This window comes from Alligator sinensis, unplaced genomic scaffold (assembly GCF_000455745.1).
Source record: "Alligator sinensis unplaced genomic scaffold, ASM45574v1 scaffold147_1, whole genome shotgun sequence".
NCBI lineage: Eukaryota > Metazoa > Chordata > Crocodylia > Alligatoridae > Alligator > Alligator sinensis.
Window position 1 is genome coordinate 3,051,325 of NW_005841847.1, and position 17,052 is coordinate 3,068,376.

Sequence of the window (17,052 nt, forward strand, 5' to 3'; positions counted from 1 at the left end):
TTCCTGCCTATGCAGGGGGTCGGACTCGATGATCTATTGAGGTCCCTTCCGACCCTAACATCTATGAATCTATGAACCATATTAAACAAAGATATCACATTCAAGTTGTACTAATTTAATGTATGTAATTGCCAACAGGCCCACAATAACTAATAAAGAACTCAGTTCTAAAACAGAACTTTGTGCAAGTGAACCCAGACTACTGCACCTGGCAGCACAGTCTGGGGAGGAGGTAAGCAGGCAACAGTGGCGAAAGAACAGGTTAGGGATTATTTACAAAAGCTGGATGTGTACAAGTCCATGTGGCCAGATGGGATGCATCCGAGGGTGAGGAGGGAGTTGGCTGATGTGATTGCAGAGCCACTAGTTATCATCTTTGAAAACTTGTGGAGATCAGTAGAGGTCCCAGATGACTGGAAAAGGGCAAGTACAGTGCCCATCTTTAAGAAAGGGAAGAAGGAGTATCCAGGGAATTACAGATTGGTCAGCCTCAACTCAGTTCCTGGAAAAATCGTGGAGCAGATCCTCAAGGAATCTATTTCTAAGCACTTGGAGGAGTAGAAGATGATTGAGAACAGTCAGCATGGATCATAACAGACCACGTCATGCCTGACCAACTTAATTACCTTCTATGACAAGATGACTTGCTCTTTGGATGTGGGGAGACCAGTCAGTGTGATATACTTTGACTTCAGCAAGGCTTTTGATCAGATTTGCCACAGCATTCTCGCAAGCAAGCTAAAGAAGTATGGGTTGGATGAATGATCTGTAATGTAGATAGAAAACTGTTTGGATCATCAGACTCGGAAAGTAGTAGTCAGTGACTCAACGTCCAGTTGGCAGCTGGTATCAAGTGGAGTGACCCAGGGGTCAATCCTGGGACTGGTTTTGTTCAATATCTTCATCGATGACCTGGAAGTTTGGAAGGAGTACACCCTCAGCAAATCTGCAGATGACACCAAGCTGGGGGGGGAGTAGTAGATATGCTGGCGGGCTGGGCTAGAATTCAGAGACCTCAACAAATTGGAGGATTGGACAAAAATAAATTTAATTTAATTTAATTTATAGGGGAACTTAATAGCAGCCTCCAACTACCTGAAGAGTGGTTCCAAAGAGGACAGAGCTAGACTGTTCTTACTGGTAGCAGATAACATAACAAGGAACTATTATCTCAAGTTGCAGCACGGGAAGTTTAGGTTAGATATTAGGAAAAATTCTCTCACTTGGAGGGTAGGAAAACACTGGGACAGGTTACCCAGAGAGGTGGTAGAATTTCCATCCTTGGAGATTTGTAAGACCTGACTAGACAAACCTTGGCTACGATGATTTATTTCGGGATAGTCCTGCTTTGAGCAGGGGATTGGAATAGATGACCTCCTGAGGTCCCTTCCAACTCTAATTTTCCATGATTCTAACCCAAGCAAAGTTCAGTTGCAACATTTCTGGCAAAGATTTTATTTTCTTTAGTTAAAAATTAAAGCGTTGCATATTACGTCTTAGAAGGATGTTAGCAGACTGTCTTTTACTGTAATTGTGCAAACTTTAGGTTCGCAGGTTGTTAAGTGTCTGATTAAATTACTAAAACGGGAATAGGAAGTATGCCATTCCAAGAGAACTGTGGGTAAATGTAGAATATCTAAATTACATAAATGATATGGGAACAACTGGGGATACCAGCTTTTTTTTAATTAAAAATTAAATAGACAAGATTCTGAATTAATTCTTTGGTTTTGCTGAGTAAGAAGGTACAATGTTTACACAGTAATTCTGCAGCTATAGCTACACTTTTAAAATAAACCAACTCTTCAACAAAGGAAAATATGCAACTGTGTGGAAAAAAATTGGGATTTGCAAAGTACTGGAGAACAAATAATTATATAAATGATACAATGTACAGGACAGATTTTAGAAAGAAAAATCTTTTTCCTTGTGAAAATATACATTTGTTCCAAAAACTGTTTTAATGAATACCATGTTTTTAAGTTGGATAAGTTAAAATTGATTGACATATATTACAGCAAAAGCAAAATTATCTGGAAATTAAAATACTGTGTACTAATTTTTTACTCTATGGGTGAAACTCTGGTTCCACCAAATTTAATAGCAAGTCCTTCATTTACTTCTTGGACCAGGACCTCCACTATGTGAGGCATACAAAGAACAAAGCATGGCCCCTGCTGAAAAGAGTTTATACTCCAAGTACTTCCATTAAATGAACCAGCTGAAATTTTTCATCATATTATTCTGAAATGGTCTGGAAAACAATTATAAAATAACTTTAGAATTTTCCTAACTGGAGGTATAAGTTTTGTAATGTATTACATATAGAAAGCTAAACTGTTGGCTAAAGAGAAGTAACTTGTTTTGATACAAAATTCCATAAAACAGAATGAAGATATTCCAGAAGACAGAAAAGATACATAAGTAAAAATAGCAAAACAGTAATAGATTCTTTTTCTTTAGGAATATGACTTGGGTTTACTTACAATTGACATAAGTGTTAATATATAATGCTGTAAGTTCTGTCCGTGGTGGCGAACCATTTTGGTATCAGCTGTAACCATCACTTCTACATATCTTGGATAGGAAAGAAAACGCTTTTTCCGGGAATGTGGATTGCTTCTACCATGCTCTATAGAAAGGTTTTTAAAGGTGTATTCTAAAACTGGAGACTTTTGTAAAACATTTAAATCTTCATTTAAACTGCTGTAGTTTGGAAATGGTAAAGCGCTTTTCTCCATCTGTCTGTCTGTAAGGTAAAAAATAGTTAACACAGAATGAAATTAAAATTAAGCACAACTAAACTTAGAAAGAGAGAAGAAAAAACAGCACAAAATAGACAAAGTTGGAGAGATGTAATACTTACAATCTGCCTACAAGTGAATCAATGTAAGATGTTTTTTAAAGCTATTAAATATGAACCAACAGGAACATCACATTAGATATTTATAGTATATTATTATGTATCCCATATTATTATTATCCCATATTTGGTGTCATATAAGAAATTATATTTTAAAATACACAAATATTATATATTTAGTAGAATACGAGTAATTTTGTCATTCAAACTGACCAGGTGGTAGAATATGAATAGTACAACCTGTGTGAACCTTAGCATAAGTCACTGGAAATAAATTCATTGTAATAGCCACATTCATTACCTAGGTTTACAATAAACAAACAGAAATAACACAAAAAGGTCTATATAAGAAACAAAAGAAATATGTCATAAAATCACAGAATATTAGGGTTGGAAGGGACCACAAGAAGTCATCTAGTAGTCCAACCCCCTGCTCAAAGCAGGACCATTCCCAATTAGATCATCCCAGCCAAGGCTCTATGTACCCGGGTCTTAAAAACCTCCAGGGTAACCTCTCTGGGTAACCTGTCCCAGTGATTTACTACCCTCCTAGAAAGGAAGCTTTTCTTAATATCTAAACTAAATTTCCCTTGCTGCAACAAACAAACCTTTCACATGTAGCAACAGGAGGGGGAAAAAATCCTTCCTGGATCCTGTAGCATCCAGCAATGTCCAGAAGCATGGGCTATACCTAACACTCCCCACTCTGTTCTGCAACCTAGGACCTGTAAACACAACTCCATGCATCTTACACCCTGACTGGAAAGCCAGGGCTCCCTTTACTAACATTCTTTGGCCTCCATAATTTTATCTCAGCTCTTTTAATCTTCTTTCATAAGCAAGCTGGTTGTGGAGTTCTGCCTCATCCTATTACTGAGCATGGTCCTCTCCTGTTTCCACCTAGCTGAAAACATCAAAAGCCAACCTCCAAGGCCAGGGATAGAAGTTACACATAAACCAGCTTAAGTAATCAGAAACTGGTTTAAACCTGTAACAGAACAGAAGCTCAATAATTAATAACCAGTTTCAAAATGGCTGAAACTGGTTTAAGATAAACCTGGTTAAATGTAGTATCAGACTTACCTCATTTGGGTCAAACTAGTCTATGAAACTTCTGTCCCAGACACCTTCCTGGTTCAAGGTAAATCACACTCCCCCAGCATCCCAACATGCTTTCCAACCCTGGGCTGGGCTGTCTGCTCCAGAGAGCAGGGCTGGCCCCACCCCTCTGCTCCCTAGCTGGAGCAGTGAGAGCTAGCTGACATGGGGGAGGGATGGAGACCAGCCCAGCTGGGGATGCAGTCCAGTCTATGGGAGGTGGAGGGAATGGGGTTCTGCCCCCCAGGTAAACCCTGGCTGTGGTCTGGGGCCAGGCAGGGGGGTTAAAACATCCTTTCCCCACTCAAACTTACTGCTGGCTGCAACTGTGGACTACAAATCTCAGACGCATCTGAAAGCACAAAGAGGAAATGACCCTACAGAGTCCTGTTGCTATAATTCTGGACTGAAAATCCTAGAGACCTTGGGGGCAGCAGGAAGAGGAAGCAAACACACAGCCAGAGAACCAGGCTCTAGCACCCCTGGCTTCTGGCCTGAGCCACTGCAGACATGTGGCTGTATTTCCTGCATCAAAAGTCTGTTCACTTCTGTTTCAATTTAATCTGTGCAGCTTAGACTAACTTGCAAAGACTGAATTGATTCAGCCTTGGGCTTTTTGACTGTCTGTACCTAGACCAAAAGCCTGCCTAGCACCAAATCAGCTCTAACTTCAAATCTTTTAACAATAGCTCCACTGTCTATCCTGTAGTGAAAAAAACAAATGTCTTGTAACCCAGCCTCATGGTCACTAATGCCAGAATCAGGTGAGCAAAGTAGATAAGAGATTTCCAAAGCAAATATAGTCCACCCAGAACATTCTGCTACCATTTTAAACCAGAACTCTGGGAGCTCAAGTCCTTTGGTATCAGAGTGTGGTTCCGAAACAGTCTTCCAATACCAATGGAGGGGGACAAATAAACTAAACACTTTTATAACAAAGTATACAACAGGGTTGCCTGCAATGGTAGGGAATTGGGGGTTCAGTTGCCTAGGGCTGAGAAGTAGTCAGGGGAGGCAGGGGAGGAGGAATGAGTAGGGGTGTCCATTCCAGTCCTATGATGCAGTCTAACAACAAGGAGAAATGGGGGACCCCCAAGGACATTTAATAAAGCTTTTTTTTTTTTAATTAAAAATAACGCTTTTGTAAAATAAAATAAAAAATAACACCTTAACTCAGAAATAAACTGGTAAATAACGTAGACTGTACAACTGAAATGCTGATATGAAAAGACAACTAGTGGATTCCTAATGAAAGGCAGTAATTAGCTGTATGGTTCTGGCCAGCAAAAAAAAAAGGAGGAAAAAGTACTCTGAAGGCCTGAAGAAGATTAAATGTGGTACAAAAGTTACGGGACTCAAGCAATGTAGGATAAATTACTTTGTATAGTAGTAGTTTAAAACAGTTGGCATGTCTAAGATGTTTACTTCACAGTTGACTAATTAGCTGTGCAGTAAATGACATGGTGTCTACACGTGTGCCCCTATTAGGCCAAAGCCAACTAATTTACTCCACATTAACAAACTCCACAGCAGCACATATATAGACGCTGGATGGGCTAGCTGAGGCACATGGGTGCTTCAATGCGGGGGCTGCTGCCGGCTAGCCCCACATTGAGGCTCCCTCATGCTCTAGCCAGCACCTCCATATCATATCATTTGAGCCAGGGAGGAGCAGCCCCAGCTTGCAGGCTGGCCCCTGGGGCCCCCTGTCAGCCAGGGCTGCTCTGACCCAGCTTTGCATGCTGCACATGAATAAACTCCAGAGCTTATTACTCCAGAGTTAATTGCTATTCGGCGCATGTTCAAATGGCATGCCTGGGAGCAACTGGGCCAGGAGTTTATTCATGAACAGTAATAGCACACGTATAAGCACCCAATTTAACCTAATCATAAAACTGCAATTAAAGATGACTTAATTTGTTCATTTGCCTTCAAAACAATATTTTTACACTCTTTTTCAATAATTTGAGGTATTAGCGTAACTTTATTTTTAAATAAAATACCAACTCCTAAACAAAATACCAATCAGTAGATACTATCATATTTCTAAAATAACCTTAAACAAAAATACACATGCAGATATGTGCTTTATTATAGCCTGTATTACTCAGGAAGTCAAACTAGATGATTATAATAAACCCTTGGTAGCCTTAAAAATCTATGAATAATCAGAGTTCTCACCTTCTACTTACTGCTTCTAAGTTTAAAACGTAGTTGTTTGTAGGATTAATGTCATAAGCACAAGCTACCAAAAATCAAAGCAAGGTATAATTTATTGCAATTGATCTCTTCAAATATTTGACCACATATTCTTTAAGAAATGGAAAGGGGAAGGTTTGGCTTTCTTTTGACTTTTTTCCTCCTAAGGAAAATCAGGTAGTTGTCAATTTACAACTTTTGATAAAACATTTCTGTAATACATATACATTCAGAATGTGAACAGGCTCATTTCAGGCCCCATCAACAATGCAGAATTAAATAGGATGTTCCTAAATGCTGAATCAGGCCAAACAAACTGCTTTCTCCAGCATCCTATTGTAAAGCTGCACAGGTTTGTGTTTTCTTTGAAGCTATATAACACAGTTCTCATGCTTATATTAAAATCACAAGGCACTGAATATGTCAATAGTTTTAAAACACTGCCTTAGATACCATGAACAATATTTCTAAAATGGCAGAAGTATAATAGCAAAAGTTAAGAAATACATTGCTCAGACAGGGTCTTGAAATACACTGATATGGAAGTATGTCTGAACACATGGTATCTCACTGTTTGCAATGATAGTTTACGACACCTACACTCCCAAATAAAGTCTTTCTAGTCCTTCCCTTTTGTCTCAGTTTGTACATTTATGGTAGCTGCAAGTGTCTTTTTTCCCTGATCACATCATTTTGTATTATTCAATAAACGATGCAAATACATTCATATATAGGAACAAAAATGCTATAAAATGACACTATACCCCATGTTTAAAGCACTCTGCTACCCACATTTGTCCTTATGCTATTTGTTGTGGGGTTTTATTCCTTTTGCAATCATTACTAGGGACCTACCAAAATATCAATTTCGCATTTTTGTGGAAAATACAAAATCAGGTGTTTTCCGCAATAAAATGGAAGGCTCCGCTGTAGCCATGTACAGGTCTGTGCAGCATGAACTATGGGTAACAAACAACTTAAACCAAATATATGTTATCCAAAGCATAACCAAATTGCAGGGAAAGTGTGGATGTCAGGCTTGGCCATTTTCTTGGAACCTAAGTCAAAGCTGTTGAAACATGACTAAACAGCAAGCCAAGGGTCTGTATCCTAGATGCTCTGTATTACAATTGCATCCTAAGGTGACCAAATGTATTAATGGTTATTTTACTATAATAAATGTATTTTTGCTAACGTGTTCACATAATTATAGACACAAAGGCATCCTTAAGGATGGAAAGAGCGAAGCAGCTTTGTCAGGCTACAGGGCACATTTAGTAAGTAACTGACCAACGGCCAAAAAGTACAACATAAAGAAGACAATAAATCTGTTCTTCTGCTATCTCAAAAAATATACATTTCAAATGATTAACATGATATTGATTAAGGGTTACCAGATGAATGACAGACTAGAGTAAGAGCCTTAGCTAAATTGATCCCTCAAGCCCTTTCCCAGGGCCATTAAAATCTGGTTCCACCCAGGCCCACAAGTTCCAGTGAAACAAAGAAATTTAAATCAAACCAATCAGATCAATTATTAGCATGCCAAATCAATCATCCATAAATACTGAGCCTGGGGCAAGCAACAGATTGGACTTTTCCCAAAGCTTAACAGAAAAAAACAACTCTGCAACAGTCCCCAGGAAAGCAGATGCCTAGCCAGCAGACCTGTTCTTCCCAAATCTAAGGTTGCGTAAACATTGGCTTTATTAGTATCAGTAAGTTTTTGCTATTGCGTATCCTAATAAAGATTTGAGTTGCAACTGGAACAACCTCATTGATTAATTAATCTCACTCCTAACCACGAGTCCAATCAAAAAGCAACAGCATGCTTTCGGAAGGCTTGCTGGAAGGAGAAAAAAAAAAACAAAACAAAAAAAACTTTACCAGCAAGCAAAGAAAAGGGCAGGAAGCCCTGCAATCTTGGAGCATAGGAAGAGGGGAAAGGGGGGAACAGGGCTGTTTGCAGCAGGAGTGCAAGAGGCTGCAAGCAGCTGCACCAGGGTCCGTGGAGCCCCGGCCCCGGCCCATGGACCCTGCATGCATCCACCGCTGGCAATGAGCTGGGCCAGGGCTCCGCAGACTCTGTTACAGTCACTTACAGCCTCCTTGCTGCTTGTCACATCCAGCCTGGGCCCAGACTCTGTGCAGGCCCCTATTGCCAGCCATGGAGCCCAGGCTAGCTGTGGCAGGCAGCCAGGAGGCTTCAAGAGGCTGCACTGGGATCTACAGAGCCCTGACCTGGTCATTGCCACTGACAGGTGCACACGCACCTTGGGGCAAACACACCTTGGGGTAGGGGTTAAGGCTATGCTGCACCCACCACTAGCAACAAGGTGAGCTGAGGCTCCATGGACCTCCTGGCTGTCTGCCATAGCCAGCCCAGGACCCCAGTACAGCTGCTTGTAGCGTCTCTGTTTGGGAGTGACCTGAAATTGCAGCTTAATTGCCCTGGTTAAGCTGGGGGAAGCCATTAATCCACACTTAATAATGTGTGAATTAATGGCTAGTCATCAATACTACTACAGAAAAATAACACTTTATAACTTACAATTTGTTAAGATGCTGAGACTCCCACAATAACAAAAAAAAATACAAATACACCAGAATGTAAAGTATAACTATACCTGAAACTTCACACGGTTCATGGAATTTCTGATAAACATCTTTTTTAAATTCTTCATTTCTGTATATAAGATGTGGTTTGTTATGTTCATCTTCATGTTCACTTCCATCTGTTTTCATCAGAGGTTCTAAAAAATATTCACCATCATGTGCTTTAAAGGTGCCCATCTGAAAAATCAAAGATAGGTGGTCAATGCACTTCACATGGAAGTCACTGGTGTACAAAACATTACTGCACGTAAGAAGATGATTATGAAGTGTTTAAAATTAAATTAAATTAAGTTGAACTGTCTGGTATATTTTGTTGCCATTGAAGTTTGTGGTTTCATTTGAGAATATTATGTACTATATGGAAATCTGTATCTATATTTCTACTTTTAGATGCTTCCAATCCTGAAAATACATGTAAGAAGATCCCAGAGCACAGGCAGAATCCTAACAATCTCCATACTGAAGCTCAAGTCTGGAATTTTCCACTCATACATCAGTTCAGTTCAGAGTAACAAGGAAATCTCAACTCTGGGATTTGTACCTTGAGTTATGTTTCTGTTTTGAGCTGTTGTTCCTTCCTTTTGCAAGTAACATAACACTTTGCTCCTAAAATTTCAGTTTTACTCTATATAAAAGAAATATTGCTAATATAAAATGTAGTTTATTTCAACAAAAAATATTTAAAACTAGTTTCAGGAGCTACTCCTGTCTAAGTTCCTGTTGTTATTCTTTTGAAATAAATGTTGCTATTCCTTAAATATTTTTCTGTCCTTCTGTTTGAAAGATACAAAAAGCTGAGGGAACCAAATGAGTGAGCAGAGGTAATCAGTAAAACTGGCCACCCACAAAGTGCTTTTACCTGCACAAAGTAAACAAACAAACAAGCAAAAAATCAATCTCCCGTAGTGAAGCCCCCCATAAGGTCATTCGATAGAGACATCCTAATATAGCATCTTTCCCTCTTAATCTTTCTTATCATTTTAATTAATGGTTAGATATTTAATTTTTAACAGTGAATACAACATTAAGATATGAAGCAAAGATGTATAGAGCAAGCTGGCTAAGCATAAGGGGAGAAGAGGAACAAGATACAGGGCCTACGGAGAGGGAAGAAAGTTTTAGAGGCAAACAGTACACAACATCAGCAACCCCTAGATGCATTGTAGGAGCCCAGGTTTGGGGCAAGGGAAGCAGCAGGCAGGAATGTGTCACACAGCCACAAAAAGGCAGCAGCACGTAAGATCTAGGAAGCTATTGTTTATGACTAAGAGCCCAGAAAAAGCTCCCATCAGACCTAGTATGACATGACCTGTAGAAGAAGAGCGACTGGAATTTCAGCAAGGCAGCTGAAAGCTCAGTCACAATAGAAAGCCCTCAGACAGCAGCAGCATGAAGTGGTATAACAGCAAAGACCTAGGGAAACAAGGCAGCAGTAACAGTACCTGAGTACACCTCCAGGTCACACCCTCTTCTTGTAGTGTACAGGAGTATTTCAGACTGCTCACCCCTTTTTAAAAGTAAAACATATTCACAACCCCCTTCACTTACTAACAAAATGTTAAAACGTATAAGTGATCACCCCTTATAAATTTATTAGTGTGCATGTTTTAAAAAGTCGACAGAGAATAATTTATCCTTGAATGGTAAGGGTGTGAGTGGAGTAGGAGAACAATATTTTCTTTGTTTTAGATTGTATTAAAATAGTTATTTTCTCTTGATTGCCTGAATGCTTTCTGTAACCTGCCTGGATGTTGCAACCCCTAGCTGAGCAATAGAGATAGAGGAATTGATAGCATCTGCTTAAAAAGTGTGAGCCTTTAGTGGCTGGCAGTGTTTTGTGTTTAGAAATATGCAAGATGATCAGGCCAGAAACATGCCAAATGTAGCCTTGAATGCAGTTAGGAAACAGACCACTTTGATTGGATTGTTCCTTCATATTATGCTTCCTGTGTAAAGAGCAAAATCATAACACGTATGCTCATACAACTATTCCCTGACCCCCGGATGTTTCCTCTCATACCTTTATATCTCACTCTGCAGATGTAGCCTTTTCTCGGTATCAGACAGATCTAAGTTCTTAGTAAGGCCTGGGCATACAAGTGGCTCCAAGTCCTATAGGACCTTTACAACCTGAGACCTCCTATAAGTTCTACAGCCTGTCAGTCAGTCCTCTGCAGGTATGTCTACACCTGATAGCTTGGGATATTCCCAGGCACACAGCTTCACCCACTCCTGATTGCATGCTCCAACAACAGTAATAACGTATTAATTCAATGTGCAGTAGCCAGCACTAATTTGCAGTAGCACCGGCACATGCCTTAGTGGCACTAATGCGCAGTAGACTAATTCTACTGTGCATTACCATGGCTTTTGCTGTGACGCACTAATACACAGTTGAATTAGTCTAGTGTGCGTTGAGCATCTCGTGTAGATGCACCCAGTCTCCAGCATGCTTGAGACTAGCTACTGGGAAGGACCCTGGAGCAACCTCATCAATGTATGTCCAGGTTTAGAGAGTGAATACAAAAGAATAGGTGAGACATGCTTAGGAATGTCCCAGGCAGCATACATTGATATCCTGGAATACATATACCACAGTTTTAATTCTGTGAGCCAAGCAACAAATGAAAGAGACCAGTAGGTCCGCTTATTTAGGTTGGATGGAGTGAAGTTTTAGCTAAGATTTAGTGTTATTTTTTTAATTTAATTGATTAATAAAGCTATATCCTAAATATGGGATAAATTTGACCTTGTCTGTGTAGACATTATTTATACATTCATTTATCCATTCTTTGCAGGTTCTTTTAAAATCTCTGTTTAAAAGGGATAAAAATCATGTTTTAGAAAAATAAATTTTAAATTTAAATACAATTTTAATTTATTCCCCTTCATAATCTTAATTTGATAGTGAATATTTTATACTTGTTCCTTTAATAAATTTCACAATCAATAGCAGAGTTTCAGATTTTACCCATCTTTTGAAAAGGAAATTCCACACTTAAAATTTTTATCTATGCTGTAAAAGAAAATTAGGGCCCCAGAATACCCGTATTGTGAGCACACCACCAACAATGAATGCAAAAATACAAAGCAAACAGTTTGTGCCCGCTCTGTAATACATACATTATCACATTATCTTCCAATATATAAAACTTCAACAAGTCTTTATTGCTGAAAGTGAGATGTATAGACCAGGCTATAATCCTCTATCAAGTTTTGCAATTCGAAGTCTTTAGTATCAGCATTCGTATTTATCTAGGTAACACATAAATTTCCACTTCTGGATGCCAATGGGCTCTGGAATTTAACTTAATACTGAAGCCTTTTTGTTTCAAGTGACAAAGAGGTTAATAATGATAAAATTACAGTTTTAGCCGCTGATGCTACAATTACATACATATTTATGAAATGTTTTTGTTTGCCCTGAATTTCAGTATTTGAAATTTGCTGGTAGATGCAAAAATCAAAATAAGATATCCCATCAATTGCTATATTTAAAATATTTATTCTAATTTACAATTTAGGGGAAGAAGATGACATCCTGCTCATGGTCCTCCCTGCTAAGTGCGAAATACAACAAATGTCATTACTCCAGCAGTAAAACTTTGATCTTCAAACTCAAGGCCAAAGAAGCAAGAGCAAAGTACATTTATTTCAGTTACAATAACAGAAATGATCAAATCAATTTTACAAAGTATCAATCTGCTTAACATTTTTAAACATAAATCCTTTATTTAAGTGATTTAAATCAACTATTTAACTTGCCTAGTTCTGAATCTTGTTTCTAGGTGATTATCTGGAAACATAAATTTAGATATCAACTTTATAAAGTCACACAGCTTCTGCTCTAGATCTCTCTTCCTCTTCTTCCAAGAAAATCTCAACCTCTTTCTAATATATCCTTTCAACTTAAATTTAACATGGTCCAACCTGAGTTTCCAATTCTGTTTAACACAGAAAATTAAATTCCTTTGTCTAGTGACTTATTATTTATATTTTTATTTTTATTGTTGACAATGCTACTTCCATAATTTTTATGTCTGTTTGCTACAGCTGAAAAATTATTTAAGATGGTAAGATAGGGACTCAATAAACCAAACCCTCCAGAAAATGCTGCACATACTTGAGTATTTCTTACCAAAATTTGGTAGTTTTTTGTTTGTTTTTTTCGGAGGGGCACGGGGGTGGCATTAGAACTGAATGGTTTAGAACTGCAGCAGTCAACCAACTAGGGTGGCCACAGATGCATCCCCAAAACACAGGATATTCCTTTGGTGAGGGGCGGCCCCCCTCGGCCAATCAACATTAATGGGTGGGGCCACCCAGCCCCTTGGCCAATCAGCAACAAGGGGCAGGGCCACCACAAAAAGGCCACCTCCCTACCTGACTTGGAATCCTACTCCTCCCGGCTGTGGACCGCCCTAGCTCTAGGCACAGCCAATAGTTTCATAGCTTCTAGGGTCGGAAGGGACCTAGGGAGATCATCTAGTCCGACCCCCTGCCATGGCAGGAAAGAGAACTGAGGTCAAATGACCCCAGGGAGCTTGTGACCGTTATTCCTGGTCACTCCTGGCGGTGCCCGGGGGGACAGGGACTCCCCCAGTGCCTGTTGATCCCCCCCGACTAGTTTATAGCAGGCCACAAGATCCCCCCATAGCCTTCTCTTCTGGAGGCTGAACAGGTTCAGGTCCCGTAACCTTTCCTCATAGGACCTGCCCTGCTGTCCCTTGATCATGCGAGTGGCCCTCCTCTGGACCCTCTCGATGCTGTCCACATCCCTCTTAAAGTGCGGCTCCCAGAACTGGACGCAGTACTCCAGCTGCGGCCTGACCAGTGCCGCATAGAGGGGGAGGATCACCTCCTTGGTCCTGCTTGAAATGCATCTGTGGATGCACGACAAGGTACAGTTGGCCTTCCTAGCCGCCTCCCCACACTGCCTAGCCATGTTCATCTTGGAGTCAATAATGACTCCAAGATCCTTTTCCACTTCCGTGCTGACAAGAGGGGAGTTCCCCAGCCTATAGGTATGGTGCCGGTTGTTCCTCCCCAGGTGCATCACCTTGCACTTGTCTGTGTTCAACCCCATCCTGTTCTCCTCCGCCCATCCTTGTAACCTGTCAAGGTCCGACTGTAGCCTGTTGCTCCCTTCTATTGTGCCCACATCCCCCCACATCTTGGTGTCATCAGCAAATTTGAACAGGGTGCTTTGCACCCCCTCATCCAAATCACTGATGAAGATGTTGAACAGGGCGGGGCCGAGGACCGAGCCCTGCGGGACCCCGCTGCCCAATAGCATCACGAGGACAAGTGATCGATATGTATTTCCAGGACTTTTTCCAGTACAGTCCTCATTGAGGAATGGACAGGAGACAAAGGGTTTAAAAACAGGACAGTCCAGTATAAAACAGGACCAATGGCTACCCTACAACCAACCCACTGGACTCTCCACAAGTCTGGAAATTTAGTGGTGAGGGAGTACTGGCTGAGGTAATTTCTGCAGCTTTGGGAGCTTGTGTACTGTCCCAAACTGGGACTTGGGAGCCATAGCAAATAACGCTGACACCGTTCCCCTGCTGCCAAATTCCTGGACCTATGGGGAGCCCAGCAAGCAGGATAACATGGTCCCATGTGCTGAACTGCACTCATGGAACAAATCCAAACTGGATCAAACCCAGACTGCCCCTTTGCTACTCATCCAGCCCACAGGGCCAGAAGGTCATGCATCACTGGTTTAGAATTCTGTAGGCTTAACCGATATATGTGGTAGATTCCAAGACTAATGGAAGAAAAGACTGTAGAAGTAAGTACCCACAAAGAAATTAAATCTCTAAGTACAGTGGCACCTTCAAAGAACACAAGGAAAACAGAAGGCATATGTAACAGCAAAGACTATCAAAACATGGAATTAAAATGTCCAAATTGAAAAGTTGCAAAACTGAACAGCTGGGAATCTGGAAAACACGTTTCTAAACCAATGCAATTAAACAGCACTGATCTAAAGGCCTTCCAAATCATGCAGCATGCAGGCTGCCTTTAGCCCATTCCCAGCTATTCTACCCTATCATAATATGTTATAGTGAGAGACTTAAGAAGTATAATCTATTTAGTTCACCCAAGAGAAGTTTAAGAGGTGACATGAAGCAGCCTAAAAGTACCTGCATGAAGAAGAAAATTCTCACAGTAGATAAAACTTTAATGCAGCAGCAAAAGCCAAAACAAGATTTATCCTTGGAGGTTTTTAAGGCTTGGCTCAACAAACCTCTGTCTAGAATGATCTAGTCAGGTGGGAATGGTCCTGCTTTGATCAGGGGGTTGAACTAGATGACCCTAATTCCATTCCAACCCTAATTTTCTGATTCTAAGATGCAGCAGCTGGAAGCTACAGCTGAATGAATACAGACTAGAATAAGGCACTATTTTTTGTCAGCAAGGGTAACTAACCACTGAAACAATTCATTTTTTGCATGTGGTAGATTCTATAGTGTCTGTAATTTCAAGGTCAGAACTGGATGTCTTTTTAAAAGTGACGGTATAGCTCAAGGCAAAACTTCTGAGTTGGCAAATAGACTGAAACAATGAAGCTGGAGGTATTATTCAGTTTCATCATTTACCAAGCAGAAATCAAAAGATGACAACTACAAACACTGTTAACTATTTCATGGCCAATTAGCTGAATAAAACAATTTCATACTGCCTCTAGTGTCTTCCCAAGTACCAAAACTCCAACCACTTTCTAGCCAGGTGCTAACATCTGTTTCCATTCAACAAAGGTTTTATGATACCAATACAACAAACTGTACCACATCAGGAACTGGTAATTTACAGATAGCAGAAATGAATGTAACATCTGAAAAATAATAATACAATCAGCATAATAAACTTCATATTTAGTTAATTAAAAAAATCTGCATCTTTAATTGAAAGAGAGCTTCTACAGACTTTCAGTTTCCCTTTCATTGAAGGATTGGAGTTTCATAGATTCATAGATTGTAAAGGTGGAAGAGACCTTGGAAGATCATTGGCTCCAACGCCCCTGCACGAGGCAGGAAAAACAACTGGGGGTCAGATGACCCCAGCGAGGAGTCCAGACTCCTCTTAAAGATTTCCAGGGTAAGCGATTGCACCACCTCTGAAGGGAGCCTATTCCACAGTCTGGACACACTAACTGTGAAGAAGTTTTTCCTTACATTGAGCCTGAAACGGTCTCCAAGGAGTTTGTGGGCATTACTCCTGGTTTTCCCCAAGGGTGCTCTGGTGAACAGTTGTTCACCAAGCCCTTGATGTACTCCCCTGATGTAGCGGTAAGCTGCTACCAAGTCCCCTCTCAGCCTTCTCTTTTTTAGGCTGAAGTTTTCCAGTTCCCTCAGCCTTTCCTCGTATGGCTTTCCATGCAAGTCTCTGATCATATGGCTGGCTTTTCTATGGACTCTCTCAAGCTTTTCCACATCCTTGTTAAAGTGCAGTGCCCAAAACTGGACACAGTGCTAAAATGCAAGAATCACTTCCTTGGTTTTGCTTGAGATGCATTAAATGATGTATGCCAGAGGATTATTTGCCCTGCTGGCTACAGCATCACATGGATGGCTCATATTCATACTGTGGTCTATTATTACCCCTAGGTTCCTTTCATTCATGGTGCTGGTCAGTTTGGCCCTGCCAAGCCTGTAGGTGTGTAAGGGATTGTTCATCCCCAGATGGAGCACTTTACATTTCTTGATGTTGAACTTCATCTGGTTCTGATCTGCCCAACTTCCTAGCCTGTCTAGGTCTGCCTGTATCTGTAACCTATCTTCAAGCGTGACCACGCTTCCCCATAACGTGGTGTCATCTGCAAACTTGGTCAGTGAGCTCTTCACCTCCACATCCAAATCATTGATAAAGATGTTGAAAAGAACTGGACCAAGCACCGACCCCTGAGGGACACCACTGGCCACTTCTCACCAGGATGACACAGATCCATTCATTAGAACTCTCTGGGTCCTACCCCACAGCCATCTTCCTACCCACTTGTTGTGCAGTTAAGCCCACAATCATCCAATTTTCTTGTGAGAACAACATGGGATACCAGATCAAAGGCCTTTTGCAAGTCAAGGTATATAGTGTCGATCTCCTCTCTCTTATCCAGGTGACGAGTTACCTGATCATAGAAGGAGATGAGGTTGCTAAGACAAGACCTGCCTGCGATGAAGCCATGCTGGCTGGTGTTCAGAATCCTGCCTTCTGCAAGCCTATCACACATAGACTCCTTAATGAATTTTTCTGCAATTTTCTCTGGG

The 17,052-nt window shown here is 40.6% G+C and overlaps 1 protein-coding gene across 12 annotated transcripts in view; it reads right to left on the reverse strand.

Moving 5' to 3' along the window:
* The window catches only part of ADAMTS20 (ADAM metallopeptidase with thrombospondin type 1 motif 20), a 134,550-nt gene extending 125,597 nt beyond the window's left edge, over positions 1 to 8,953 (reverse strand). For 5 of the 12 annotated variants that reach the window (XR_003094910.1, XM_025208372.1, XM_025208378.1 and 2 more), the window contains exons 1-2: positions 8,788 to 8,953; positions 2,487 to 2,749 (exon numbers count right to left, since the gene is read on the reverse strand). Coding sequence is in view for 4 of the 12 variants with exons in the window: in XM_025208372.1 (XP_025064157.1) it covers positions 2,487 to 2,749; positions 8,788 to 8,953 (429 nt within the window). In the remaining 8 variants the exon portion in view is untranslated. Of the gene's footprint in view, positions 1 to 2,486; positions 2,750 to 8,787 lie in introns of those variants that run through there. The other 7 variants (XR_003094922.1, XR_003094917.1, XR_003094923.1 and 4 more) reach the window with 4 other exon arrangements.
* Positions 8,954 to 17,052: the final 8,099 nt, after the last annotated feature.